Source organism: Apis dorsata, unplaced genomic scaffold, assembly GCF_000469605.1.
Source record: "Apis dorsata unplaced genomic scaffold, Apis dorsata 1.3 scaffold_5, whole genome shotgun sequence".
Lineage (NCBI taxonomy): Eukaryota > Metazoa > Arthropoda > Insecta > Hymenoptera > Apidae > Apis > Apis dorsata.
In genome coordinates this window covers 1017045-1039255 of record NW_006263308.1, presented here as the reverse complement: position 1 = coordinate 1039255, position 22211 = coordinate 1017045, and the positions used below count along the sequence as shown (strand labels likewise).

The 22211-nt window shown below is 27.1% G+C and overlaps 4 protein-coding genes and 1 non-coding gene across 9 annotated transcripts in view; 3 read left to right on the top strand and 2 right to left on the bottom strand.

The window, feature by feature from the left end:
- Positions 1-875: 875 nt before the first annotated feature.
- Positions 876-1066, bottom strand: LOC116185084. Its single transcript, XR_004149840.1, has one exon. It is a non-coding gene; the product is annotated as a U2 spliceosomal RNA (small nuclear RNA).
- Positions 1067-2514: 1448 nt separating this feature from the next.
- On the top strand, positions 2515-5105 carry LOC102673091 (targeting protein for Xklp2 homolog). Its single transcript, XM_006607541.2, has 2 exons — positions 2515-2748; positions 2835-5105. The coding sequence occupies exon 2, from the start codon at positions 2904-2906 to the stop codon at positions 4935-4937; it is 2034 nt and encodes a 677-aa protein (XP_006607604.1). The 5' UTR covers positions 2515-2748; positions 2835-2903; the 3' UTR covers positions 4938-5105.
- Positions 5106-5409: 304 nt separating this feature from the next.
- Positions 5410-10194, bottom strand: LOC102672780 (leucine-rich repeat flightless-interacting protein 2). 5 transcript variants are annotated; one of them, XM_006607539.2, is made up of 9 exons: positions 9796-10194; positions 8731-8941; positions 8088-8214; positions 7875-8014; positions 7510-7773; positions 7289-7430; positions 7075-7200; positions 6756-6970; positions 5410-6681 (listed from the first exon to the last, which is right to left on the bottom strand). In XM_006607539.2, exons 2-9 carry the CDS (start codon positions 8812-8814, stop codon positions 6571-6573), a joined length of 1209 nt encoding a protein of 402 aa, XP_006607602.1. In that variant the 5' UTR covers positions 8815-8941; positions 9796-10194; the 3' UTR covers positions 5410-6570. The 5 variants fall into 5 exon arrangements, with proteins under 5 accessions (XP_006607602.1, XP_006607601.1, XP_006607603.1 ...); XM_006607538.2 differs by having other exon boundaries at positions 8731-8912; positions 9796-10174; XM_006607540.2 differs by having other exon boundaries at positions 8088-8240; positions 8731-8912; positions 9796-10169.
- Positions 10195-10631: 437 nt separating this feature from the next.
- Positions 10632-12926, top strand: LOC102672559 (dnaJ homolog subfamily C member 1-like). The gene is made up of 7 exons (XM_006607536.2): positions 10632-11032; positions 11113-11214; positions 11275-11493; positions 11565-11809; positions 11909-12203; positions 12271-12489; positions 12558-12926. The coding sequence occupies exons 1-7, from the start codon at positions 10883-10885 to the stop codon at positions 12621-12623; spliced, it is 1296 nt and encodes a 431-aa protein (XP_006607599.1). The 5' UTR covers positions 10632-10882; the 3' UTR covers positions 12624-12926.
- A 6457-nt stretch (positions 12927-19383) lies between these two features.
- Positions 19384-22211, top strand: part of LOC102672430 (basement membrane-specific heparan sulfate proteoglycan core protein-like) — a 162749-nt gene continuing 159921 nt past the window's right edge. Inside the window, exon 1 of the mRNA XM_031508247.1 lies at positions 19384-20008. Within this exon, the coding sequence (XP_031364107.1) occupies positions 19925-20008 (84 nt within the window). The 5' untranslated portion in view covers positions 19384-19924. The remainder of the gene's footprint in view (positions 20009-22211) is intronic.

The following is a 22211-nucleotide window of genomic DNA, read 5'->3' as shown; positions in this document are numbered from 1 at the left end:
GTGCTAACTGAAGCTTTAACAACATTCATAATTAATATAATTAATTTATATATCGATGTCACACGGAGAATTACGAAAGAATACATCAATAGAATCCTTATACATTTAGGGTTATTTCTTGAGCCCAATATTATTCAATTTTGCTATTATTATTATTAAATTTTTTTTTAAAAATAACATAAATTCATTAATCTCTCTCAATCAATTAGAATGGAATCTGATACTTTACTTTATATTTATTATATTATATTTGCATTTATATTTTTTATATTTCTATTTTTTTTTATTTATATTTTTATGAATTTTCATAATGATTAATTATGAAATCAAATTATATATATTTTTATTTTATTGAAATGTAAAATAATAATATAAGATATAATAAATATATACGTAATATACGTATATATATATATATATATATATATTTATCTAATATGAATATTATATATTATAATGTATTCAAATATGCATAGATATTAAAATAAATTGTAAAAAATCAATATTTAATTTTTGTTTTTAAATCCTTTCTTTTATTCAACGACGCCCGGAAGAGTATACACGTGCAATACATTGAACAAACAAAAATTCGAGTGAATTTTAACTCGTTGATAAAAATTCGGATCAACCGATCTCTCGTTCGATTTAAAGGGCATCAAAAAATGATTATTTAAAATTCAAATTATTTTGTTAATAAGATTATATAAGCATTGATATAGTAAATTATTTCTTCAATTACTGGAATGATAAACACTAATGACACATTTCTTCATATGCTTTGTATTTCTAATATTGTCAAATAAAAGAAACACATATTTTTTAAAATGTGAACTTATATTTTCGAAATCTGAAATAGTTATTTAATTTTTGGTATAACTTATTGAGCCGATCTCGACGGCACTGCAATGCCGAGCCGACTCGCGGCAGAAGCGGAGCAAGCCCCGGGGTTCCGCCCGGTTCCAAAAATCAGACTAATATTCTGACTCCCGGTGGGGAGTGTACCAGATATTAAGCTGATAAGAACAGATACTACACTTTGATCTTAGCCATCAGGCCGAGAAGCGATAACTACAGCGGTTTGAAACGCGTGTATTATATACTAGAATAGTCAAAACCACTTGCGAGAATGTCTCTGAAGATAGGGAACACCTAGCGGTGAATTTCGATACTACGAATTTCACACCATGCAAATAATACATTTCTATGTATAATATATATAATAAATATGTCAAATTAAGTAAACTATACAATAAAATAAATTTTTTCCCGTAAAAAATAATAAATTAAAAATGTAGTAACATATAAATATAATAATCATAATAAATCATAATATATATAAATCATAATCATAATCATAATATATTGCAAACAATAATTATGCATATACATAATAATAATGTATGCATGAATGTATATATATATATATATATATAGATAAAACATTATTATATTATATAATATATATATTATATTATATAGTATATTTATTATATATTATATTATATAGTATAAGGAGAAAATTGAAATTTTTTTTTATTAACATATTTTAATAAAAAATTTATTTTTTTTTTAATTTTTCAATATCAAATAATGAATAAAAAAATATTTTTATGTTGTAAGTAATTAAAATAAAAAATTTTTATTACTAAATAATATTTATTAATATTATAATAATTAGTAATAATAATAAAGAATAATATTTAATGAACAATAACTGATTTGAAATTAAATTTTCGTGACAAAAAAATTAATTATGGTTTAAGACAAATTCACAATCATAACTATTACATAATTTTTTTTCGCAATTATAATTTTCAATTTTCTTAAGAATTTACTATACTATAATTATAACAGCTTGTATATTTTTTATTTTTGAGAAGTATAAAAAATATAATAGATTATTTAATATTTATTTCTAATAATTAATTTACATTAATATAATTCTATACATATATTAAAATATAAACTGCTATTTCTAGAATTTAAAGATATTTTTCACTTTCAATTTCATTATATTTATAAATTTAAAGAATGTTGCATAAAATTTATGATATCAACGATATGTTTAATATAAATTATATAATGATGAGAAACTCATTAAAGTGATTCTTAAAATGTAATTTTACATTCGCATAAATTTTGATCCTATGAATTTTTAAAGTTAAAATTGTTATTTCAATTCTATTCGTTAAATTTTATCAAACGATACAAAAATAAAAAAGAATAAAAAATTTTTTAATCCCTAATGTGAAAAATGAAATTCAATTCTAATTGATTATTGGCTAATAGCTATTGGTTAATGTCTGTTGGTAATAAACAGATTTCCAAACTTGATAACAAATTTATGCATAAAAGTCGTTAATAATATTATTATATAATTTATATAAATAATTCATATAATGATAAATAAATTTGATTAATCATTCAATCTATTTGTATAAGAATGAATAAATACAACTGATATAATATTCATAATAATACTAGGGATATTTCATTTTTGTATTATATGCATTATTTTCAACCAATCAACTGAAGAGATAGAAAATTTTAAACTTAAATTTGTCAACGAATCTGTTAATCAGTTGCTGGTACCTTCTATATTTGATAAAAGATTTTAAATAAAAGTATTCTTACTATATAAGAAATTTAAAAAATTATAAAAAAATTATTGTGTGAGATATAAATTTTTATTTATATCGAATTGTGTAAAGATTGCAAGATTTTAATTGCTTCATATATACTTTAAAGGTGGATATATCATTATAAATAAAATGGTAAACAAAGTAAGTAATATTTTTACACTTTTTCGTAATTTTAATATTTTTTCTTTTCAGATTATGATTCAATATTATTCAACGTAATATCCGCTGTTATATTTATTTAGCAGTTACAATTTTTTAAAAATGATGGATAATTGTTGTGCTCCACAATGGGCAGATTTTACACATAGTCCTCAAGTTCCTTCTGATAGTTATTTTGAAGTAGAACATGAGGTGCATAAACCGCAAATATATTTAAAATCTACTACATATTCAAATTCATCTTTATCATGTCTAAATGAAAATAAAAATGATCAATCAATAACAGAAGTGAAATTTGATGATAGTTTAGAGACAGAATCTCCTGCACGTAATAGTGTAGCATATTTTATACCATATGACAATAAAAAGCATTCAGTAGGAAAAAAGAATGAAAATGAATCAAAGAAATCTCTAAAAAATTTCACTTTAGATGAAAGATCTAATAAGATTCATCAGACATGGAATATACCAATAACTGAACTAACTTCTGCATTTAAAGTAATGAAATCTAAACATACAGCTACAAGAACTATACCTGAGAAAATTAAGAACAACTATTTGTCAGAATCTAAACATATTATTCATAAATCAAAAGATGTTCAAGATAATGATATAATGAAAAAAAATAATTCACAAATTAATTTTACAAAAATTGAAGAAAAACCAATGAAATCAAAAATTGAAAAAAATATATTTCCAAAAAAACAATCCAATACATCTATGAAACAATGTTCATTAGGCAAATCACAATCTAGAGTACTTACTTGTCAGTATCGAAGAACAAGCTTAATAAAATGTCGTAAGCGTTCAAATCAATTTGTAAGTCTTGCAGAAGCAATTCTCAAATTTCAAAATGGAACACCACAGAGATTTCGTACATTGAGTAACAAAGATTTAAAACCTACTCAATTGATGAAATTAAAACGATCTCCCTTGAAACTTACTTATCCAATTTCTCCTGCATTAAGATGTAAGCAGAGAATAAGACAAACTAAAATATTAAATCCAGAAAAGCGAGAAATGTTAATGCTTGAAGAAATGAAGAAATATAAAATCAAAGCAAATCCTGTACCAATTAATATTTTAAAAAATTCATCAATATTAAAAAAAGTAGACAAAAAATCAGCTACAATTACAGAAAAAGTTACAGAAAAATTTAATCAAACCCAATCAAAGAAAACTCGGCATACGACAAATTCTCAACTGAATTTGCAAGAACAGAAAAAAATTATACCTATTGTTCGTTCCATGAGTGCTTCAAATATTGTTAAAAAAGAAAATACTTGTATAGAATCTACTGTAGAAAGTACAAAACTTAAAAGATTAAATTTCGAAACTCGCAATAAAGAGTTTCAAAAGAAAAAGGAAGAAAAATTAAAAAACTTACAGATTCAAGAAACAAATAGCATTAAAACAGAGTTTCATGCAAAACCTGCACCTAAATTTTTAAAGTCAAATCCAATAAAAGAACAAAACACAAAAAAGAGAATAGTAGTCCCATGTCCATTTAGTTTTGAAGAAAGGAACAAATCTCTTGCTAATAAAAAGAAAGAACTTGTTAAACAATTGCAGGAACAGAATCAAAAATCTAGAGTATTCCATGCCAATCCTGTTCCAAACTTTAAACCTGTTGTGATTCATGGTTTATCTAAAGAAAACTTACATAGCAAAGAAAAATATAATTCCAAGCAACTTGAAGAAAGACAAACAAAGAATTGCAATGATCAAGAAAATAAACAACCTAATATTATGAATGTTACAATAGATTGCATAGATACAAAAAAAAAACAAATAAAACAACATGTAAATCATCTGATAAAACCTATTATTAAAAATGAAAAATCAAATAATGATCAGAAAAAAACAAGTAAATTTGAATTAAATGAAAAAAAAGAAATTCAAGAAAGTGAGTTTGATAAAAAGTTAAGTAAGAAAAAAGAAGAATTAAAAGCAAAAAAATTAGAAGAAGAAAAAAATAAATTGTTGAAAGAAAAATTAGAAAGAGCAGAACTGCGCAAAATGACAGAAGTAAAAGCTAGACCAATGCCAGTGTATAAATCTTTAATTGCAAAATCAACCAAGCTTCCACCCAATCCACAAACTCCTGCAAGAACCAAAACAAAAAGTGTTTCTTAATTTTAATCTTGATCTACATTATACAATTTAATTACATATGAAATATATAGAAGTAACAAACTATGATATGTTAGATAATATTTCTTTAAGATGTAACAAGTATTTAAACTTACTCACGCGCATACGCGCATATACAATATCATAATAAAGTAACTTTTTTTTAGAGAATGGTGCAATTGAATTTTAGATTTTAATGAAATATAAAAAATATTTCTCTGTTTCCTATAATTTCTAAAATTAAAAATTATCCTTTAAAAGATTTTCAAAGATGACTTATTAAAAATTAAAAATGATTTAGAAATATTTCAAATTATTAAACTAAATATAATTAAATAATTTTTTTTCTATATTTTCGATTCGTTACTTTTTTTAAATATATTCTCACTGACAAGATCATAAATAATTGTTTTAATACTTTTTTCTTGTATCACATATAAAATATATATAATAAATTTGTATACCAAGAATATTATATAGCTTCAACAACATAGTTTAATTTATTTCGAATGTACAAAGACCACACTATCATACATCTACTTTCTTTTATTTCACATCAGTCCGAAGAATAAAAAATATCAGTTTTGGAGACAATTCAATTGATTAAAAATATTATGATTAAAAAATTGAATACCATTATTGTATTAGGCAGCAATATTTTTTCTTTTTATCAGTGTAATGTGCCAATGAAATAGTTTTATCTTTATCATCCTATTAAATATACAAATTCTAATATTTCTTTTTCAGATATAAATATGATATAAAAAATTAAAAACATTTATATAGTAAATGGTCACAGTAGAAAATGAATATTGTAGACTGGTTGCTTCCATTCGAAATGCTAGCTTTAACTATAACACGTTTCTCGTAGGAGTTATAAATATTTTGTATCTTTAGAAATATTGTTTATAAATTATTCGATGTAACACAAAAATTACACTCATCGACGTACGCAATGTCTTAATTGACCCGTATATCATAAATTAGTGAAGAACTATAATATGATTAATTATTTTTAATTATTATCAATGTTGCTCTAATGAGCAAAAACTGAAATAACATGAAAGATTGTGCCTCAAAAAATAAAGGCAGAAAGAATATTGAAATCCATTTATAATACACGAGTCAGAATATTTTTCCCTTCAAATAATATATTACGAATCGACTCCATAACTGTTTACAAAATTCACGAAAAAATATTCGGTGTTTCAAATGCATCGAAAAGGCTGTTATTTCTTTTTCTTTTTTCCTTTTCCTTTTTTTTCTTTAAAATTTGCAAAATAATTGTTAGTACCAAAAAAGAAAAAAAAAGAAAAAAATTAATGAAAGAAAAGAATGTGTTGAATATAAAACAGCGATTTCTTTTCACAGCAGTTTAGTATATAATTAATTCAAGTATAAAATTCCAAAAAACCATTGTATAATAGTGGCCATTTTGGAATGTCATACTTGTATGCAATATTGTACAAATAAAAATCAATTAAAATCATAAAATCCGCGTAACGATCACTATATGTACGTGTTCCGTTCGCATAAATTATGCAATGCGTTAAGTAGTATCTCGTGTTATGAGGCACACGGTTCTTAGTGAATCGAAATGGCAGACTCATTGTACAGATCCCAAGAAATCGTCTCGTCAAAGCTCCTTTAATAGAGCAGATTTTGCATTTTTAAGTTTGTCTAATCGCCTTTGTAAATGAGAATTTGCTGTTTCCAATTCTTCTACACGTCCTTGAGTCTCTCTAACCTATAACAAAAATTCCTCGTTTATTTTATTCAACGAGATTATTGAAGTTAAAAATATTGAATAAAATTTCTTACTTCTCTTTGTAATTTTCTCTTTTCAACTTTTAATTCATCTTCCGCTTTTTCAGATGCTTCTGCTGCCGACTTATAACGTATTACTTGGCTTTCTAGCCTGGCTACAGTAGCTTGTAAAGTAGACATATCTTGTTCAGCTTTTTGGAGTTTAAATTTATAATCTGCTAAAAGCTTGTTTGCTTCTCGTTGCACATCTTCAGAATCTGATAAACAGCCTAGAAAAAAATATTATAATTAATTTTAAAATATTAAATATTATGTTATCATTTAAAATATAAGAAAATTTTTATTGATAATAATATATTTTAAGAATACGAACCTAATACTGAACCAGGCGATCTTTCGGACCTAATACGATTTCTTGTTTCTTCTAATTCCAATCTTAGATGTCGTATCTCATCTTGCAATTCTTTTTTTTCGGAAGCAAATTTTCTCAGTCGGACATCTATAATTTATTACGAAATACATACATATTATTATGTTAATATATTTTTTTCTTTGAAAAGAATGATTTATTTTTTACAATTATATACCTAATGAACCTTTTCCAGCATTTTGCAATAACTCTGCTGCTTCTGTACTGACTAGTACTCTTCGTCTAGGACGTGAGCCATTTTCTATATCATTATCTTCATTTTCACTTCCTTCATCATCAATAATAACTAGACCATTTTCCTGAAATAATTTTATATTTTAATTATAAAAATAAAATGAATATAATATATTTATTAATACGAATTTTCTGTTTACTTACTTGTATAAGCGTATCTCTTTCTACTAGTTGTGCATGGCATACATCTAATTCATCTTTCAATGTTTGACTAAGTCTTTTCAATTGTTCGGACTCCCGATTCTTTTCTCTAAGCTCTCTACGAAGTTGTGCAACTGTTTCTTCCAATTCTTCCAATTTATCTTTCAATAGATCGACTTGATAAGCATATGAAGATTTTTCATTGTCTAATTGAGCATTAGCTATCATTGCTTTTCTAAATTTTTCTTCAAATTCTTTTAATTCTAACTGTAAAATAAAAATTTGAAAGAATATTTATATATTTGAAGAAATATATAGTTTGTTTTAATTGTCATTTATATTGTGAGAAAAGAAAAAGATGTAAATACCCTAAGATCTCTGCTTAGGCCAGCATCTTCCAGTGAATCTTCGGAAGATCTACGACTGGATTGAAAATTATTAGAATTCGTAAGAAGTCGTGACGTTCTTACAGAATCAGGAGTTACTCTCATTGTTCTATTCACATCGGCTGAAAAATTAGAAATGAAATATTTTATTGCACTATAAAATTTTTTTTAGCATTAATTCTTTTAAAGAAATACCTGAACACATATCATATACCCTATCTGCATTCTCCTCTGCCTCTTTCTGTTGTCTTTCTAATTCTCGCATTCGTATTTCTCTAGCTTCTGCTCTTGCCTGTCTTCTAGCAGCTAATCTAGCTTCTGCCTGAAAGTATGTATGGAAAATCCATCCTGTTACCAAAAACATAGTTTTACATTCAATTTATTATTAACACATTGACACATGATATACAAGCACTGTCATAAATGTATTAGATAAATAATATTATTAAATTTTATATGAAAACATGCTGGAATATCAATTTGGATCAACAAATACTTACTTTATATTTAATTTCAATCAAAAAATAAAATATTAACTATAGATTAATAATTGTGAAATACAATATACACACCTATGTCTCACCTATTTAATAATTTCCTTTACACATTCTCTTTTAAAGATAAACTTATCAAAAAAGATATAAATCCCCACTTACTAGAGCCATGCACACATGTAAATACTGAAGGTCAAGCACACTTATAGCAACATATATTAACATATTTTCATTCTTGTTAGGTAATATACAATTTGTAAATTATATAAAATTTAGAGGTTTTAATATTATTTTTTTTTATCAACTCCATTTTATTACATTCTTATAAAGTAATCAAGTCATACCTCTTTAGCTATCTGATCAAGAGCTTGATCTTCTGCTGAATGTCTTGCGGTTGTCCGCCTACGTCCAGCTATAGCAGACTCCATTTTGTATTCAATGTTATAATATTTATATTTTGCTTGTATCCAGAATTTGAGCTAGGCAGATCCGGCTCCTTCACCGTATAAGAAGAGAAACCACCATACTAAAGGACATAGGGACAATATGGTAGAGCTAAAAATGTGAGCATGATTTAAAGCATGATTAATATAGGCATGATAACTGGATGTATTATACAAATAGGAAAATAATGTTTGCAACTTAACTAGATATAAAGCATTAATGTTAAAACATTATATAAAAACTTATTTCTGATGAATTATATAAAAATTTATTTGTGATATATTATGATAATATTTCAACCATTATAATACAGCTTAATTGCATTCTGAATTGCTGATAATTATACATTATGCAACAAAAATACTTTATATGTAGATAATGACACAAATGGAAAATTATCATTTCATTAAGAATTAATGAATATTAATAACGGAAAACTAAAATATTTTAACTATAAATGTGAAAGAAAATTCGTACTTTTTTAAAAGTTATAGGTTGACATAGATAACATGTGAAGATATATTTGAAATAGAAATATAAAAAAGAATCTAGCACAGGTAAAAATGGTCTTTCGTAGTTCTAACGTTACGTTTTCATGCTAAGAATAACATCTTCATGGTATAGTCTAATTATGTATTTATTCGATTCATTTTTATTGTACCATAACGCGTCTAACGATTCCCCCATAAAAATTCGTATTTGTTGGTATAATTGACAACGACGACATAAACGACAAACACGATTATGAATTTATAATACAAACGAAATAAAGAGGCTAGCAATCGAATTGCACGTTCAACGAAATGTATTAAATAGACTTGCACACCCACACATCACGTCAGACCAAACACATGCAAATAAGACCTTACTATAGTCGTCAATCATCTTTTTCTTCTTTCTTTTTCTTTTGATTTTTTTTTCAAAAATTTTCCTAATTTTATAATCCTATGGTTAAAGGGACTTACAATGCGAGAAAAGCTGTCAGCCAGCGGATAGGCGCATCTTTTTCTCAAAGGAACCGCATGCAAAAATAAACTGGAGGACACTATAAATACAATCAATGGAAATCGGATGAGTTCGCCACGATGACCATCTGTGGCCAGAGAATTAACGATGCGGTTTCCGTTTAGTTGACCCACGAGTCCATGGAATTTTCCAATTACCGGTTCGAATTACGCTTACGCGATTCAACAGTTAACCTTGTACCTCCTATAGGCGAAAGCTTGTAAAAACAGTGCGTGTAATCGCACTTAAATATAGCGGAAGACACATTTTTCGATCGAATAGCCTGGACGGTGATACATGCGAATGCAAAAGCACACTGTGCGCCGCGCCTCGAATAACCAAAATTGGTGGAGTCATCTGTGTATCATATTTGTAACACTATATTTGCTATATCGGAAATACAGTCCCTTACGAATCGTAATCATGTACTTTTTAAATTTAATTTTGATTGTTTAATTTGGATTGATAAATAAAATATAATCATATGAAATAATCTTTCTCGTAAAAAAATTTAGTAAATTATATATTATATATATATTTTTATTTAATTAAATTAATACATATTTTACATTTAATGTTAATAATTGAAAGAATTATACAAGATTACGTAAAAAATTATATATAATTTTATTTTAACATGAAATTCTTATTAAATGATCAATATAATTTAAAATATTAAAGTAAATTTTTTATAGATGATAATTCTTAGTCGATAAATTAGATCAGTGATCATAAAAATTTATATCGCGATTTGAAAATAGTGCTTTAATTCAGTGCAACAGATATACTAACACAAATATAAATTCTATTTTTTCTACATCGTTAACGCGTTTATCGTTACACACGGCCTACGTTTTCTGAATCTAACCTCATTTGAATTTGCGATGTGGCACTTAGAGGTTTAACATATTTCAATTTGTTTTATAGAAGATTGATTTAATTTGAGTGAAATGGTCATAGTATAGCATTTCAGCAACGAACGTGTTTAAATCAAAAGGCAAAATTTTCTAAACGGATATGAATGTATATACTTAGCATATAAAAAAAATGAGAGTGTCATTACTACTAATTTTTCGAATTTTATATTTTTTCAATGTATATGGAGTTATAAATGCTTGGGATAATGATGAATTGGAAGTATTTGATGTTGTCGAAGAAGTCAACCAAAATTTTTACGAAATTCTTGGTGTTCCACAGGTTTTTTCTTTTCTGATTGCTTTTATTTATGTAATTAATTTTCTCTATAAAAAAGAATAACTGATGAATCAAATTTTTAGGCTGCTAATGCTTCAGAAATTAAAAAAGCTTTTAGACGATTATCATTACAATTACATCCAGATAAAAATTCTGCAGAAGATGCAGAACAGCAATTTAGAAAAGTAAGTCATATATTATCATAATCATAAAACAAATTGCATAGAAATAAATTTCATTTTCAGTTAGTTGCTGTATATGATATATTGAAAGATCCAGGAAAACGTCAGAGATATGATAATGTGCTTATTAATGGATTGCCAAATTGGCGATCAGCTGTATATTATTATCGTCATGTACGGAAAATGGGACTTTTAGAATTAGGAATAATTTTATTTTTACTCATTACGATTGGACAATATGTAGTTGCATGGGCTGCTTATTTTGAAAAAAGATATACATATGTATGTAAAATAAATTATTAAAAGAGATAAAAATTAAGTTTTTTATTAATTAATTATAATGTATGTTATAGGAACAAGTTTTAGGCAGTAAACTTCAAAAAATGCAAAAAAAGAATAAAAAAGGAAAAATGGATGTACCAGATTTGGCAGACATTTTGGAAAAAATTCCTACACCAACTATTTGGAATACTCTTCCATTCCAATTTCCAAGATGGATAATAGCTTTTACACTATCTATACCTGATATTGTGCGTGTAATGTATGGTGTGTTAGAAGAAAGAAAACGTAGAAAAAAACAGGAAGAAGAAGAAACATTGTGAGTGAAATGTTTATTCTAAATGAAATCTATTTTTTTTTTTTTTATTAAATATTTTTTTCTCATTGAATATGCTTAGAATTTTTATATAATTTTTAGAATACAAGAAAATGAACAATTAGAACCAGAATTTACGTCTCGCACAAGAAAACGCAGAACTGGTTTCACTCCACAAGAAAGAAGTGGTAATGATGTCAAAGAATTATTCAAAAAAGACCAGACAAATCATATTTATCAGAAACCTGCTCTTTCTGGGGGATTATGGACTGATGATGATATATTAGAATTAATAAAACTCGTAAAAAAATTTCCTAGTGGTACATCAGAAAGATGGGATAAAATCGCAGATGCGATGAATCGTACAGTTTTCGAAGTTACACATATGGCAAAAAAGGTTAATTTTTAATCTGTCCTAAGATTTTAATTTTAATCATAATGATAATTTTTTTTATTTTTACTAGATAAAAGATGAAGGGTTAAAACCTGGTACGTCCGTAGAAGAAACAATAATAGAAGAACGTTCAAAAAAGACGAAGACTCGTGCGGAAATTGTGGATAATATTAGCGAATGGAGTCAAGAACAACAAAGAGCTCTGGAAGCGGCCCTTATAAAATATCCTAAAGGCACATCTACAGATAGATGGGAGAAAATTGCAAATTGCGTTGAAGGAAAAAGCAAAGTATGATTTATGAATATTTTATAATTTTTATCAATAAGTTAACTTATAATTGATGTTATATTTTGAAGGATGAATGCCAAGCAAGGTATAGACAATTAGTGGAATTAGTCAAAAAGAAACAACACATTCAATAGCCTGCCATGTATAAGATGTTCCTTCAACAAAGATAGTCCAATTTTGATCAAGTTCAAAAAGGAAAAGAAAAGAAAAAATGTATAGCATTTGATCATGAAGATGTTAGCTATCTCATGGCTGTTTTATGTTTACAAAGTGAATTAACGATTTCTTAAAAGTATTCTTATGCAAAGAAAATACATTAAGAATAAAAGAAAGAAAGAAACTTTATATACAAAAAATTACTCCTACATCATTTTATTATTAAATGTTTGTGGAGAATGTATTTATTTAATAAATTTAATAATTAATCATGAGGAAAAGACTGACAAAATATGATAATTAAATACTTTCCTATTCTCCGAGACTGACGCTCTATATTGTTTTAGCTTCAAAAACAAATTGTAAAAAGTAATCATGCCAAAGTGTAATAACACATCTTTCCGTACTATTAATATAAGTCATACATATATATAAGTAAATTGTATGAAATTAATCAATATTAGATTCAGAAAATTATATTTCTTGTATAGCATTTGTTGAAATTAATTAAAAAATTGTGTCTTAATATTTTTTAAAGATTAATCGAAGAATAATATTTTGAAATGAAACAGTGAGTTTTGTTCTTGCACTATTAGTGTAAATATTTAAAAGACTATTTTACAATGATCAAAATAATTGCCCATAAATTATTCTATATAATTTATTTTATATAAAAAAGTACAAATACACATGTATTTGTATTATAGATATGAAATTCTATTATCATTTCAACACCATGCGTATTTTATAATTATCTAAGTGAATAACAACATTTTATGTAATTAAAACTTAATTTTGTATCATATATGAAAAAACAAAGTAAAAAAAAGAACTACATATTTAAATTATTTATTCATATGTTAATTTTTAAACAATAAATCTGTACAAAATACTTACAGATGATACAATAAACATTTTAAATATGTCTTTTTTGAACTCTTGATATTTGCCAAGTGTTCAAGTCTTTACATTTTTTATAAAAATCTAATTTTTTTATTTTTTTGATTGATTTTTTAATTAACTTAGTTAAATCAATTAAGTTTAAAAAATATTAAATTAAATTTAAAAAATGAAAACTTTATTATGTTTATATTATCATATGTTATCATTATATTATCATTTTAAATTTATGTTATTTTTTTTATATTCTTTTGTTGAATAATCAAAGTACATTATTTGAACCAATAACTCATACAAGAAAAAATAATTATATGATTTTTGTAATAATTAAATTTTTAATTTCTATTAATGTATATGTCTGTTAAATAACGCGCTAGTTAGATGAATATGTAAATAACTTGGTTATCTGCCGGAATTAGATTATATTTTAAATAATTGAATTGATTTAGATATAATATAATAATATTCAAATTTTTTTATTAATCTTTTTATTAAATTAAAAAAAATTTTCAAAATTCTTGAATTCTAAAAACTAATATTTTTTTAACTTGAAGAATTTATAAATAAAATGAAAGATAAGTTAGATAAAATAAAAAAGGTAAGATAGATAACATCATCTAAAACATAGACAAGATTCCATTTATATCTACTTTTGACAATATCAAAAATATTTTCATTATCAATAATAAATGTTTTTAATTATATAATTACTAATATGTAAAAATCTTAAATTCTGAATAAATGAATAATTAAATTCCATTTTTAATGACATCTGACATTTTTTAATTTGATTAATCTTTATATTAAATAAATTTATCTTATATTGTATAATTTATCTTTTTATTTTTAATAATTTTTATGGAATTTCGATTTTTTAAAAATTATTTTTTTATAAAAATTAATAATAAATTAAATTAAGTACAATATTTTAATTTTTCGCGCGAGTAAGAACAAAAAAAGAAATAGGAAATAGGAAATTATGTTGCTCGAACCAATTAGAAAGCTTCTAAACGAACCTATGACATAACATATTATTCTCCCGAAAATTATGACAGTTCATGTTACTGGATATACATGTGATTGCGTAGTAAGTAATTTCATATATTTTATTATTGAATTTATAAATTATTAATTAATAAATTATTGATGGCTTCAATTATTTAATAATTCCTTAAACATTATAAATTAATTAATTTTTTTCTCTTTATTTGTTTATTTAACTGTTAATAAGGTTACCAATAGTTTATATTTATTTTTTGAATTAAAATTTATATAATTTATATCTAATTATTGTATCATCTTATTATATAGTTTTAATTACATACATTTGTTTTATAATTTTGATTTTTATTTGTGCAAATTATTCAATTATGTTGAGATAATTTCAAAAAAATAATAATTTATAGCATATGCTACAAAGATTTATAGTTAATGACTTTCTAATCTGATAATGTTTTATTTTTTTTTTAGATAATTATTGAAAATAGATAGATTTTGATTATCTTTTTATTCGTATTAAAAAAAAACGTACGGTAATTAATTCATTATTAATCAATAAAAAGTATAATTAATTAATTTTATTTCATCAAATTAATGATATTAGATATTAATGATTAATTTTATATTAATAATTTATATTAATATTATTAATTAAATTATAAACATTAAGGATTGATTATTAATTATTATAAATGAAATTATAATTAATCGTTAAACATAAATTTATTTCTTTTTATATATTTTCCTTTATTCGATATTAAAACTATTAATAGTTTATTAAATTCATAAAATATATTTATTGATAAATAGATTGAATTAAAAAACATTAACTTGCTAGGTATCTAATTAATTATTAAGTTAAAATTAAAAAATGCATGTATTTTTATCGCGTTTTACGCAATAGTTTCTAACCATTGTCGGTCGATTTCAGGAAAATGGTACATAAAGTTAGAGTCTGCGAGTTTGCCAAGCTCGGGTGTCCCGGAACATTTTCCCTAATGTAGGCTTTTGTGCCCGAGTATCATGTATGAGAACCAATAAATGTGTTGGTGTGCCTGTTTTGCCAGGTAGTATATTTTCTGGTATGTCTGCTAATTATAAATAGGTAGGGCCGGGCAGATTGTCACAGTCTCTAGTCGGGTAGGAGCATTTTTGCGTGACAACCTGTTTCTGGAAATAAAATTTGAAGAATCGAGGGTAAAGCTGGAACGAGTAAAGAATGTCACTCATTTCTGGCTTTGCCTATCGATTTTTCGAATTTTCGCGATCTCTAGAAATCTCGAAACGAGCGATTTGACTTGAGATTTTGCAGATGTGCGGACAATGATCATTACGATTATTATTAATTTCCTTTGTTACTTTTTTTTTTATTTAGGATTAAAAAATATCAAGTCTAGATTTTCAGAGTTTCAGCAAACATTGTGCCAGAAAAAGATAAATTGCCATGAAGAGAACTACAACGAATGACTTCTCATCTTTTGAATTTTTTTTTTATTCAAAGAATAGAAAGTTATTTTTGTTATTATTTTGTTATTATTTTGCTCGTTTTTAAAAGTAGCAATGATAATAGTAGTAGTAGTAATAGTAGAAGATTTATCAGCCAATATACTTGTCGACCTATCATTCAATCATCATGGACATTGCAAATCGCGATTTTTTTTATTAATGCTGTGAAAGCATTATTAATTAATTATGATTTGAATTAAAAAATTACGAAATAATCTAATCTTCTGCATTTTGAATTAGAAATTAAATAGAAAGAAATTTAATTTTTTTAATTATTATTATAAAATGATGATCGTGTTTAAATCGCAATAATATTATGAATATATTGAAATGTTTGAATGTTTATATTTTATTTATAAAATAATATATTAAATTCATTCAAAGAATTAGTTTTGCATTGATAAATAATCGTGTTTTGGTATTGCGTTTATAATATGTTTTTTCATTGATATTATGATGACGTTTGTATCTTTGGATCACTTAGTGGAATTTGGAATAAATTGTATAATAGTAATTGAATATTATTACATTGTATTATTTAAAGTTATTATAATTATAATAAAATTTTTAAATATCATTTAAAAAATTTTTAATAAAAATAATAATTGAATTATTAATATTTTACATATCATTTATTTATTTTAAATACTTGTGAAAATTCATTTTATTGTTTTAGGATCAATAATAGTTATATGAATAAAATTTATATCATATTAGAAATACAAGGAATACTTATAATTTTTTTGAGGTCGGTATTTCAGAATATAACTTTAACAACTTCTAATAATTCATATATCGATTGATGATAAAATAGGTAAATATATCATATATATTATATAAATGATAAGATAGATATAAATTTTTTTTAAATAAAATTATGAAAAAATTTTCATATTCTTTCAGAAACAGATATAAATAAGGGCGTGCTAACTCTCTTAAACTTAAATTATTTACTCCTAAATTTAACTTTTTTACCGACAGCAAAATTGTAATAAATTATATTTTGCTGCCATTGATTCGCAGAGTTAATTAAAAATGATAAGTTAATTAGATTAACAGGTATTAAATATATTATCAATATAATATATTTATACATATATGCTAATACAAATTGTATACATTCATTGAAAATGATCATAGATCATATTATTTATATAAAAAAATCTTTGAATATATTACATATTTAATTATTTAGAATATTATTACCACGAATCTTTGAATTATTCGAATTATTCATTTTTATAATAATATCTCGACAATTATTATGATTTTTCAATAATGTGATTAAATTTATCTGATTGACTCAAGTAGTATGATTTAATACTGGCTTTATTTAAACTATGATTCAATATAAATAATAATAAATGCAAGTTAATTTCATTCAGTTCTCTGAAAATCTACTCAATTCTATTTAAATTTTAATTTAATATATTCCAATAATAATGTTTTACATGTAATCTAAATATAGTTTAATATACGTAAGTTATCGAATATAATGTTAATTATTCATTCGATGGTTGTTTAAAAAGAAGAAAGAAAAAAAGATAAAGTAGATGCTGAAGGAGAAGAGTTATAGATAAACAACTGAAAATAACTGATCTTCCGATCAAATAAAAAAAAAAGGTCGAGCTACTGTCTAAAAACTGCCGAAGGGCACACGCAATCGAGGAATTCAGCTGTCAAACTATAAATCGTCGACAAGTTTGCTTTGTTTTTAGGAAATTTATTTGGACATTTTTGCCTCGTACCGGTCAAGTTTATAACCACGACGGATATTCTCCTTCATTTTTTCCATGTATCTGTATGCTTTAAAGATCAAGAGAATATTTTTCTTGATCGATGCGTGCTTTTCTAATTAACGCATCACATTCTTTTGATTTTCAATTCTTTCCTTGAAATAAGGATATCTTTAAATAATATATATTTTTTTCTTTCGATGATAAGAGTTCTTCTTTTATCTAGAAATCTTTTATTAATCATATTTCGTAGATTAAAAGATATTGTTCTGTGAAGATACATATATAATTCTGTAACATATTTATTTTTTTAAAATTGTGCATATGAAATATCTTATAAAAGTGATTAGATTAGCTGAAAATAGGATATCTATATAATAGGATATATTTTTCGAACAAAAAATCAAACAATCTATAAAAAATTCAAAACATTATTAAAGTCTTAAATGAATTTTAGACTACCAAAAAATGTGATTTTTCTTTTTTCTTTTAAATACAATGATATTTAATTGCCTACTCTTAATTTAAATATATTGTATTCGAATTTCTAAGTTGTAAGTAATCTTTCTATGTTATAATTTGTAGATCATAGTTAGTTGTAATAGGTTATGTATCACGAATTAATATGACTATAATCAACGGGTTGACTGTTATAATTATTCTATATACGAAATCCAGGTCCACGAGTTTCGCTTCTCGTTGGAGAAAATGCGAGTGGATACGCGTGAGGCGAGGTTGACCCGTTTAAAAAAGATCACCCTCGCATCTGTTGCTGAGCGCAACAGATCCTCCGGTTGAACGAAGAGGTTATGTCGGGTGAAACAAGGAAGGAATATACGCGTTGGCGAACGCACGCGGTTCTCCTTTTTCTTTTTTTCCCTTCTTTTTTATCTTCTTTTTCCTACCGGAATGACTCGTCGCTGTTGATGGCCATTCGATTTGTTTTCTCGTTGAATTTTCAACCGGATAACCTAGATTGATATTGTAGAATTAGAAAAAAATTGGAAAGATCGATATCACGAAGAACGAAATACACTTTAGAATTAGGATTTTTAAAATTTACTTTTAAAGATATCTGGGATTGGGATAAATGAATGATACCTTTTTGATCTTGTTTTAAGATTGTCCATATTCCTTTCACACTACAATTCAGTTTCAAGAATATCTTAATATTCCATCGAATTCTAAAAACAAAAAAAAAAAAAACTTTTGGCGTATCCAGGACCTGCAATTTAATCTCATTAAAAGAATCGCGTACATGTACATCCACTTTTGGTCCCCGGTCGCCTCGTGCGAGCATGGAACGATTGTGAATCGTGGAAGGGATGTTGAAGGAACAACTTACTTCTCCCCATTCTCTACGTGTGTTGAGAGAGAAAGAGCCGTATCGGAAAGAGACGACACACGTACGTAGTTGCGGAACGAGAAAGACAACGGATCCTCGCGAAATATCGCGGGGTGGGGGTATCCAGAGAAAGACGGTTTGGGGTGGGGGGAGCACGACGGAGAAAGACGGACCAAAGGAGTCAACAGGAGGGGAGGGGGGGCCGTGGATTCGGCGGTGGTGGGGATAGACCACGGCAGCGGAACGCGCACGGTTAGACAAGGACGCCGTCAGGGGCGCGAAAGTAGGCGGAAGCGAGAGGGAAGAGGTGGACGGCCTAGCAGGAGAGGGAAACTGTGACAGAGATAGAGATAGAGCGGGAGAAAGAGGAAGTCTACGGGTGAGAGACAGAGTGTCGGAGCGCAAGGGAACGCGGCTGAATCTGTCGGCGATCCGGCGGGGTGAGGGAAAAGCACCGGGCTTTTGAAAAAGTTTTATCTTGCCGGCGCGCTCGGCCTTTCAGACGCTACCGAACACCGGTGCGCTGTTGTACGGTTCCTGTGTGTCCCGCGACTCGAGGCAAGTTTCGTACGTCCAAGCTCCCCGTGGCTGGTGGCCCTCCTCCTCGTCGTGTCGGCTCGTCAAGGTCCGAAGATTTCAAAGTGGCCTTGGAAAGGGGGACCGGTCGCGCGTTTCCACTCCGCTCGTCATGCGTTGACGAGAGGTTTCCCTCGAACGATCCAAGTGCACAGAGAAGATAGAGCAACGCGAGTGGCCACGATAGGAGAAGAACTGGGACGAACAGGTCCTCATCATGAGGGACTCTACCTTGCCGAGGGGCTGTCTGCTGTTGCTGATGCTCGTTGCCGCCACTTTCCTCGTGGATGCCGCCTCTCAAGTGAGTATCATCGATACCAATTTGAAATTTATCGTTAATTAAACAATCCTGTGAAACGTTTCTGTTCAACTTTTGAACGATGGTAAATAAAATAAAAAAAAAAAAAGTACGGGAATGGAGTTCCAATGACTTTCTTCACAGAACAGGTCAGGTCTGTGTGGACTTAGGATAAGATTTCTTGGGGATGCTTCGTGAAAGCATCGTGGAGAGATTAAGTTAGTTGGATTGTGTCAGGCTTTGACAAGATCCTTGAACTATTTCCTAGCCTTTGCCAATCGATTGCTCTTTAAAATGTATCAATCAAGCATGTCATGTTGACAGGTCAGTGAAATTCTTTATCCTTAGATTTTCTCAACTTTTTATTTTCGCTCTTCTATCTTCAGCTTCTCGAAAATTACGAATACGCAAATTCTAACAACCACGAAGAATTGTAAAGAAATTGGATTCAGATTTGGAATCTGCTAATCATCGAAGAAACAACGAGATAATTGAATAATGTCCTTCTGATTCGTTGGTCCAAGATCCAAGAGGCAGGAAGAGGCAAGGAATCGGCGGCCAATTGGCACAAATCGGTCAAATTTTTTGGCAAGCTTTGAAACTGGCCCGTAAAGTTCAGTCACCTGATTATTCGCGGCATGTTATGTCGGAATGATAAGGATCTTCGCATATTTTCCGCGGCGAAACGAGCTTATCTGTCGCTCCGATAACTTACGTACTCTCTAATACCTGATAAACATTCAAATATAACTCGTGAAATTAATGCTCAGATTAATCAGGCTTTTGAAATTGTTTCAATCAATGTATTATATAATTCCAGTCTTTCTCTCTTTTTTTTTTTTTTTTTAGTTCTGGAAATAGCATTAAATAATAGGTTTAATTTATTAATGCTCGAGGGTTTCCACGTGTGGTTGATAGGTTTCTTCGTGTTGGTCAAAATTGAATTGGAACATTGTCCGAGAGGATATAATATAAATTAGGCGGAGTTCAATTTCAGTTCCGAATTTCTAAGCTTTGATTGCCACTCTTGCTTTGTTTACATGGCCAAGCTTGGACAGTTCTTGGTCACGTTATTGAATAAGTTATAATAATATTGAATGATGTCATAATTATAATAACGATTGGACGATGTATGCTAATTCAGAAACGAGTTTAGAATTTATTTGATTAAAAAAAATGTATTGATATATTCAACAAGAAGAACGATTAGATTAGATTGCGATTGCAATTATGTTTCCAAGAAAATGATATAAAATGTGTGTTTTTATAAAAATCATTGCCACGCTTAAGAATTGATCAAGTAAATTAATAATGTAATTATTTGAAAATACGAAGTAGAAAAAAAAAATCAGAAAATTTTAATTACACAAGTGTTCGATTTCATTTTAGTATGCAATATGGTCAATCATTATAGTCACCTGATTTCACAATCACGTATATGGTAAGGTAATATCATTATCACTATTTCAATTTCTTTGTTTATTATTCATTATTCTTCGCCTCATAACAAAGTTGCAAAGTTTAAATTCTACAGGTACTTATATCATAGTATAGATATATCTATGATCATACATCATGTAACTATCCAATATTCCTCCTTTCGATGTAATTATATGTCACAAAAAATTCATACTTGAATATATGCTTGAATAACATAGTTATCCAATCGTTTATTACTTCCAGTATCCACACTGTACACACGTTATAGCATAATTTGAAATAACTAATAAATATGAACAGAGATATTCTATAATCCAATATATATATATATATATACACATACATTAATTCTTTTAATCAATACAAAATGTAATTGTGCAATAAGGTTGCAAAGATGGTCAAAGAAAAAAACAGAGAAAGAATGTAGACGTGATCAACAAGTAAGTACACACATCGATCCGTGTCTCCGAGTTTGGCTTCTCCTCGATTATTATTCGTAAAGGTTCGCACGATACGAATAATTTGCTTGACTCGATCGTATTCCGATCACATCGAGAAGTTGAGAGAAACGGGGAGAGCTCGCGTCAGCTTTGCAAACTGCCAAACCGTCGAAATGTCATCCGATTTCGAAGGATTTTTGCCACGGTGTGCTTCCCCCCCTTCTTCCCTCCTTATCACGCCCGAGTCGATCCAACGATCTCCTTTCTTATTTCGAATCGTCGAAACTTAATTGGCTCCGATAATTGATCCGGTACACGTGATATTT